Below are 8,662 nucleotides of genomic sequence, written 5' to 3' on the forward strand. Positions count from 1 at the left end.
AACCTTCGACCAGGATTTTCTCTATAAAAAAAAAAAAAAAAAAAAAAAAAAACTTTATCGGAGCAGTCAACCGACGCGACCAGCCCTAGCCAGATGGATGGCGCCCTTTGCCCCCTTATCTACCTCCAAATTTTTATACTTCTTTTTCCGCTGTATTAATATCGCACTGAAAATAACGAAGGAGAATGATCGATCGAATGATTTGGCAGCAGGAACAGAGGGAGCACGATTGCATGGACGTTCCTTGTCTATCCAATCGATTAGGCTCCGCTGGAATTAGAGGACTCGAGAGTTCACTCGCGCTGACTTGGCTTGACTCCTCTGCTCTGCCACTTTCCAGCATCGCAACTCGACTCGACTCGATGGGCTCAAGACTAGCGCAGCGCGCGCGCTGTGCTACGTGTTTCGGACAGTTTCACCGGAAGTTTATTAGAACACGCGTCACAGGGGAAATCGCGCTGGAATATACGAAACGCGGTACGTGTTTGGGATAGTTTCGAAGCGAAGAAAAACAGGTTGAGCCAAGTTTGAGGTGCGCCGAGCAAAGCAGAGAGAAGTGGCAAGTCAGCGCAGAGGAGGAGGAAGAGAAGGAGAAAGAAGACAGAACACGTTGGAGATCGAACTGACGCGGGTGGCGGGGCTCCTGGTAAATACAGGGAAACGTTGCCGAGTGCTGATGAATGATGATGTCGGTTGCGATGCTGGTGGTCCTGGTGGTCCTGGCGATGCTGGTGATGCTGGTGATGCTGGTGATGCTGGATACGGGGTGGGGGTTGGGATGTTTGCAACGATCATTTCGGCAAGAGTGATGTATACACGCGCTTACATACTACTCGAGTACTTGGTACTCTCTCGTATTTGCAGATCACGTAGAAGCTCGGAGGTTTGTTTGACGAGGGTAACTCTCGGCTCTAACGATTAATCATTCACCATTAATTAACTGGGAATCGTCTCTGCCCCTCCGGGATGGTTACCCAGGAGCAGGCGGCGACGGAGCGACGGAGCGACGGAGCGACGGCTAAGCCGCACGAAGGTTGTCCGGGCATGGTCCTTAACTTTTATGAGCCGCGACCGTTAATTATTATCAGCCGAACGATTAATCGCGTCCACAGCCGATGTCAAGTTTTTTTCCTTCGGACTTTCATCCTGGCAAAGTTCATGAGGTCTGCGACAGTGAGCGACATTAATTTCATTCGGCGAATTTAATTGGCCGCCGGTGACGCTGGTCTATGTGCGTGAACGTGCTCTTAAATTTTAAGGAAAATAGTCGCCCCACGTATCCGTGCCTTTATCGATATTTCGTACTCTCCTTCCGGAAGGAAGAGACGACGGAGAAGATCCGGTACCTGGTAGCAATGAGAGGACAGGTGATGCTGGGCGACGCCCATGCTTCGGGACTCCATGGAGCGCACTCGTACAGTCTGAGTTCCCGACCGGAAACCGCTCCGAAGACACTGCGCCATCCACCAGTGCATCCGCCGCCCAACCCGAAACCACTTCCGGCGCCTCGAGAAGTGCTTGCACTGCTCCCAGCTCCATCCTCGCTGCTCTCGCTGCTGGCGCGGCCATTCTGCAATGAGAACAGTGATAAATCCTCAACTGAATTCTGATTCTCATTTACCCTCCCCCGCCCTCCCTCCGGATTAATTGACCTGTCAAACTTTGATGTTTCGATGAAAACGCATCCGTGCCCCGGGCGAGCGGTCGCGTGGCCGTCGACGCGCACCCTGCTCGGCTCCTCCCGTTCGATTAGTCCTTTCAATTCAGTCGGCGCAACGATGCTCGGTCGAGCACAGTCGAGAATATTGAGTCGGTTGCGTTTCCCACAGATACAGGAATTGAGAATTAATTGAAAGGTAATTGAAAGGAGGAACGGCCGAGAGAACCATTAATTATGGAAGACCGGAAGTGGTGTTGCGCCTCGCGTTTGGCAAAGGAAGAGAGTGGCGCTGACGGATGCTGCGCCTGGGTTTTCAAGATCGGGGACGCTGATGCAAGACACAATGCAAGAACCGTGTCGTCACGTCCTTCGCCGAGCAACGCGGGTGCGAATCGCACGGGCGACGCCACGTGGCGCTTAAATTATGCGGAAGAGGGACGCTAAACACGCCGCTCCGTTTGCGCCTCCGTTGCCTTCACCCTCTTTCTCCCTCCCTCCCTCCCTCCCTCCTCCTCCCATTCATTATTTTCACTTTTATACCTTCTCGGTGCCGCCACACACTCTCAAGCATCGAGAATCAACGTCAGAGGTTCCCTCCCCTATTGGAAAGCAATAAGGGCCTTTCAGGCTCTTGGCTTTCTCCAGCTTCCCTTAGTCCGCTCATTGCACCCCTCGGCCGATGTAAGTCAACCCCTCTGTAATTCTATCGGCCTGACTTACAGTTTCAACCTCCTTAGCAGGTGATTTCTACCGATTTATGGAAATCTTCCTCCCTCCCACCTTCGAAAATCCAACGTAATTTTAGGCTTTCCCTTCGATATTTATCCACTTTTTGACCTTCGCCATTGCTCACTTAACATTGCTCAGAATTTCAAGACACAGGATATAAGCGCATTTCGGTTTCACCGACTGCTCTACTTATAAATTCTTTCACGTCAAGACTTTTTCTTATTTCCACTCGATTGTCACAGTTTGATTAACCGAGCTTAAGAAGACACGTTCTCAGAATCGTCTCTTGACCGAATCCTGAGAGTAAGAAGAGCAGCAGGGAGAGCGAGAGAGGATCTCCCGTTCGGCATGGCACTCTCTCTCTCTCTCTCTCTCTCTCTCTCTCTCTCTCTCTCTCTCTCTCTCTACAGTTTCCCTCAATTCCATCGATTCCCTCGATTCTCTTGATCCCTAAGACTGCAGGATCTTCGCCGCAGTTTACTTAGCATTGCTGATGCACTATCCAGTTCGCTGTGGAGTCGGCCAACCGCCACGTCTGAGCCAGCTGGCAAGATTATCCCGAAATGCGGCAACCGGCATGCCGCTGCTTCCCGCAGAAATAGGAAAAGCATTTCGCTACGCAAGGAGAAAAAGAGCTCAAACTTTATTTGTTCCTCGAGCCTAATTCGCAAAATGTCTCCTCGCGTGCGCCCACTGCTAATACAACGAGACGAAGCTGGACCATTTTCTCGAGCATCTCCGGCGGCAGGTAGGCTGCCTAGAAGAACTCTGGCGACGAGCGGCGGTGCTGCGGTCGAGCACTTCGCCATTCAATTTCACACGCGATGGAACAGAGGGCGCCGTCCGATAGTGCATGATTAATGGACACCCGGTATCAGGGGCGGCCACGAGGTGCGCGACGAGGGACGCATTACCGCCTACCGCCTACCGCCTACCGCCTACCGCCGCTCACAGTACCGATGATATTTGATCCTGACGCATTCAATTACAATAATGGGCTCGCGGGAAAGCAGAGCCCTACCCTTAGCAGCTACCCTCCCTCCCCTCACGGGCCCCGCAGCATCTATTTCTCCAAGATCGAGCGTCGTGCCGGCCGCTTCGGCACCTGGACCGATTGATTGTTATCTTTGTTATCTTCCACAGGGTGTGACGTTATGCACGGCCGAATTTAACCATTAGCTGGAACACTTGCTCGTAAACCGCTCCTCGTCCCGCAGCCTCCGTTAAAGTACCAAAGTGGCCATTATGCGATGCAGGAGCAGAAGAAGCCGAAGAAGCAGAGACGTCGGAGACTGCGGGAAGATGCTCCTAGTCGTATCGCTTCTTTCCACTCGCTTGCATGAATTCCGTAAAAATACTATTACCCGTGCGTCGCGTCGATACTTAGCCTTAATGTGCTTTCCATTAGAGCGTCGCCACGTAGCTACGTGTGGTGCTATCACGGGCGCGGGCGCCAGCAGTTTGCGCCTCCTGGCCCTATCGCCCACGTACTACACGTCCTACACGTACAGCGACACTACTTTACTTTCGAACTCCTCAAGAGAATGGAGAGACTCACGTAGTCTAGGGGCATTCTTATCACTGGCTCGTTTCATCGGCACACGTCAAAGCAGTTGCAGTTCTTGGAAATGCCTATAGGTATTGCCAAAGTGAAACAGGAGCGCTTTCAAGAATTCATTCGATACGAGAGTGTTCATGATTCATCAGGACGGAGAGTGCTTGTTGGTGCCCTGGCCCTGATCCTGGCCCTGATCCTGGCCCTGGCTCGATTGTCCTTAGGCATTGGGTTCGATTTTCGACCGGAATTTCAAATTTTTCGGAAATTTCCAATCCTCTGGCACTACCTGGCGACACGTGGATAACGATTATAGCGTACAATAAACATGTATAATGAAGGGAGGCAAGGAAGTTTTAAACTTTTTGCTTTTTGCGTATTGCCGACTATCCTGTGTGGTTAACTTTCTATCTTGCTGCTCGTATCTCGTGGCAGCGTTAATCGTCAGGGAATCGTTTACAGCTCTCCTAAATCACGCTTCTAATTTCGTCCTATCTTTATGCTACTAGTAAAATTATAATTTCCCGTAAATAAGGTAGCATCAGCTGAGAATTAATAACAGGTGGAAAGCTCTTTGGACGGCGGCTCCGACGGCACACGTGGCGTTGTCGGGTTGGGCATCGAGTACAGCGAGAGTGCGCGCGAGAGAGAGAGGGAGAGAGAGAGAGAGAGAGAGAGAGAAATAATGCCGAGCCGCGAAATATTTAATGGGCAAAGCCCATTCCGAGGGCCTTTGCCTGTTCTTCTGCATCTGCCTAGTGTAATGCTGCACAGCATCTGTATGTTTATGGTGGCACGCACACGTAGCCGGCAAGGCCGCAGCAACCCGTGTCTATAGAGGATCTAATAAAATACACACGTCGGTGTAGCATTGGTAGAGGCGGCTCGCGAGGCGTCGTGGGGCGTCGTGGGGCGTCGTGGGGCGTCGTGGGGTGTGAGGTAAGTCCGTAGTGATATATCGCAAGAGGGATTTCACGGGCATAAGTAAGGCCTTAACTGTGAACCGCACGACCTCTCTTCGCCCCTCCTGCCCCTTCACGCCTCCTTTTCCCGCGCACAGCGCGTTCCAAAACATATCATTTGGACACGGGAAACCAAATGCTTTCGGGCATCGAACGATACGAATGAACTTCTCAATTGTCAAACACAAGGGTAGCATCCTTACTGGCACTCGGATCTCCTCATCAACCAGCAGTTTACCATTGCGTTGGTAAACTTCGGGGAATTTCAAGGAATATTTTGCAAAGTGACGTAGGTTCGAGTCAATAGTAGAAAGTTGCAAGTGTCGGCTACATGTAAAATTCTCGGGATTTTCGGTGGATGGTCGTGGAGGAGTCTGCAACCCTCTCGAAAGGCAGCACACACCGTTACGCAAATATGGGAGAGGGGCAAGAGCATTCGCCGATAAATTTTGCTAACTTTGGGTATTGAATCAGCTAGAATAGGGTTCGCTACTGCTGGCAGTGCTACTGGAGGCGGAGGTGGGTGGAGGTGGGTGGAGGTGGGTGGAGGTGGGTGGAGGTGGCCCGAGGTGGGAGCCATTTTTAGACGAACTGACGAGAATATCTGGCTGTCGGAGGGAATTAACCGATTGCATATTCCCGTCGGAATGGAGGAAAAGTGGACAGGTAGGGACAGGTGGGCTGCCTGACGCAGCCTTAACTCTATACAATCCGCCGACAGATCCTGGACCGCTTGACGACCCAGTATTCTCTCTCTCTTCATCTCCTTTCTATTTGCCCTGACTAATCCTCGGGAGAGATCATTTATAACTCGCGACATTAGGCACCTCGCATTGAAACCGAATATTAGTACGATAGATCGGCACCGGTTGAAGCCGATGCCTGGATGTATCGGCTGCATCCACGCAAACGAAGCTGGACCAACATGTCTATGCGTCGAAGAGAGGCTAGATCGAACGAGCCAATAGGGCCGCCGGATCTTGGTTAATGCGGGACTCGATGTATTTAAGCAAGCTGTAGGTTAGCCCCGCAGGAGGAGCCTCTTGCTCGGTGGAGCAGGAAGCCTGGCAATCAGGTGGGCTAATGCCAATCAATTATGTGCTCGCCGACGACCCCTTACACCCCACCTCCCGCTTATTCCCGCACTGGCCATCAGTCCCTTATCAATGCACCCGTATCAGCACCCGTATCGACTATCGATTCCGCTTAGCAGCAAGATGCGAACCAGCCGCCTTCGGCAGGTGTTCTTCCTCTAGAACTTCGGGAGCGCTGGGTTCATTGGCCAAATCTTTTAAGGAAAAGAGAAAGAAGCAGCAACGGAGAATCGCAGAAGAGGAGACCACCAAAAGTAGGGAAGAACAAACGGATGACCGCGATGCGACCCCTCTTGCGACGCAGAGTCAACGGGGCCTGGAGCTTCGGCTCCATTCGTCACATTCAGTCGCGCTTTCGCCGTCCGTGCCAATCGCAAAAGGCTGTACATATGTACAAACAGCCATCGCCGGTAAAGGCGCTGTACTCGAGTGATCACTGGGAATCCCAAAAGCCTCTCGCTCCTGCCCAGGGCACGAACGACGGCGGAACGATCGAATGGAGTGGAGGATTCAATGAACCCATCTCGGCACCAAAACCGTTAGGACGCGTGTGCTGGCTATTGCCTAATAAGGATGTTCCTCACCTGAAGGCAATGTCTCCTGGCGAGCCATCCGATGTGCTGAAGCTGGGGAGGGTCGGGCAAGACCGAGGCCAGTCTGAGAGCCTTGAGCGTCAGCGCAGCCAGGGCCGAGTGCAGCGCGTTGAACCAGACGTTCGCCTCCGCGTTGTCGTTCGCCCTCAGCCAACACTCGTGGACGCCGTCGGGCGAGTGGAGCTCCAGGATGCGGCCCTCTGAAAGAAACGATCGAAATAAGAGAATGAACCCAAGCCCCATCCTCCTCTAATAGTCTGAGCATTAGACTCTCCAGGATATTATAAAGGCACTATAACTTTGCCACGAGTGGATGACAACTCAATTTGAAGTTGAGTCTGATGTGCTTGCGTGCACTTCAAACTTCACACCGTGAAAACGTATGCGGTTTTCCTAGGGTGCTGCTGGCTACGTTTCCAAGAACGGGAAGGACGGGAAGGAGGAGCAAAGGGGTGGACTGGAGAAGAGAGAGAGAGAGAGAGAGAGAGAGAGAGAGAGAGAGAGAGAGAGAGAGAGAGAGAGAGAGAGGCAGGGAGAGCTTTATGGTTCATCACAGTTCATAGTTCATGTGAACTACTACAAGTGTCTGCTCCGTAGAGTACGGGCCCCACTTATCCCAGTCACTCGACTACATCTACGTGCGCCCAGACCTGGCTACGTGCGCGTCAATATACCGTGAGAGACTGTGGGAAATTCCCAAGTGCAAGACTAACGGTCCCCTGACACTTCTTGGACCATGTGGATATCGGATATCCAATAAAGCAATACAAATTACTTGCTTCTTTTTTAAGCTCCTTCAAGTGTCCCACCGTACCCCCATCATTGTCTTCCTTCCTTCTACTCGTCGAATACGATTAGCTAAGAGAGGATGCTGAGGTCGCGAGCAGGAACGAAGATCCAACTCAAAAATCTAGGGCGACGTCTCGGGCCCTAGGAGCAGGACTGCCAACATTGTCAAGGTGCCAAAGTAGAGCCCCTCAAAGGACTCATTTAATTGCACAGCTCGGAGCAGATACCAAAGTTTCTTTAATTAACGAAACAACGACTCGGTTGCTCGTTCAGAGTTCAAACTATCTTCTTCTTTTTTTCTCTGAAAGCAAAAACGTGGTCGTCGACGATCCGAGGGAAAAGATGACGTCGATGATGACGACAATGTCTGATGAGAGGAGAGCAGAATCCATCAAAAGAGGATAGGGTTCTGCTGTTTCATGCAGCTTAATGGATGGAGAAGCTGCTGCCTCCAGTTATTGAATAGTACTTAAGTGTACAAACTAAGGAAAGTGGAATACCTTGGTCTACCCTGATGACCCAGAAATATATTAATTAATGCATTAAGTATGACTACAGATTTTCGTCTCTATGTGAATTATTGGCATGATCTTGACGTGTCTTTACACTACAGTGCCATGCAATTCGGGGATTCAATACTTAGATTTGAGGCTTTTTGTGTCAAAAAATGAAACCTTATTTTAGTTGATAGAAATGAAAGGAAGCACCCTTTGTATTTCGAAGGATCACAACTGCTAGCTCCAGCGACTACATATGACAGGCCGAGTGTAGCACCGTATAACATGTGACGTGATTTTTCGAATCACAGTCCCAAGGCGGCTCTGGTTACCGATACAGATAACGTTCTCGATTTCTGGTTCCCTTCGGGTCGCCGCCCTGCTCAGAAGCTACGCTCTCGGGTTGATTCGTACAGTTATGTCAAGGCTCTCGTAAGATTTCGTTATTGTTTAGTTGAGGTCGAGGTGCTCGAATCTGCCGTGGGGAGATAGTCTCGACGTACCGAGTTGCCCGGCAGAGGAGAGTGCCCGACGGAAACGTCTCCACGGACCGGCAGAAGCCCGGGTGAAACACCGGCGCCCCGCTGGAGATGGGCAAAGGGCTGTAGAGCGGGCGGAGGTAGTTTTGATACGGTTAAGGGCAGGAGAGGAACCTCCTGCCCGAGTTAAGGACGTGGTGCCCAGCTGTCGCCCGATGCCCTGGGGAAGCGGCCGTGGAGGATCTCCAGACGTTACGTACCGATTCGTTAAGGAACGCTCTCGATTTGGTTTAAAGGGACGACT

At 51.4% G+C, this 8,662-nt stretch overlaps 1 protein-coding gene across 5 annotated transcripts in view; it reads right to left on the reverse strand.

The window, feature by feature from the left end:
• The window catches only part of LOC107264329 (beta-1-syntrophin), a 102,069-nt gene that overhangs the window by 4,404 nt on the left and 89,003 nt on the right, over positions 1–8,662 (reverse strand). For all 5 annotated transcript variants that reach the window (XM_025081179.1, XM_015732478.2, XM_015732477.2 and 2 more), the window contains 2 exons: positions 6,585–6,793; positions 1,347–1,570 (listed from right to left, as the gene is read on the reverse strand). In XM_025081179.1, coding sequence (XP_024936947.1) covers positions 1,347–1,570; positions 6,585–6,793 — 433 coding nt within the window. The remainder of the gene's footprint in view (positions 1–1,346; positions 1,571–6,584; positions 6,794–8,662) is intronic.

This window comes from Cephus cinctus, unplaced genomic scaffold (assembly GCF_000341935.2).
Source record: "Cephus cinctus unplaced genomic scaffold, Ccin1 Ccin1_scaffold0168, whole genome shotgun sequence".
Taxonomy (NCBI): domain Eukaryota; kingdom Metazoa; phylum Arthropoda; class Insecta; order Hymenoptera; family Cephidae; genus Cephus; species Cephus cinctus.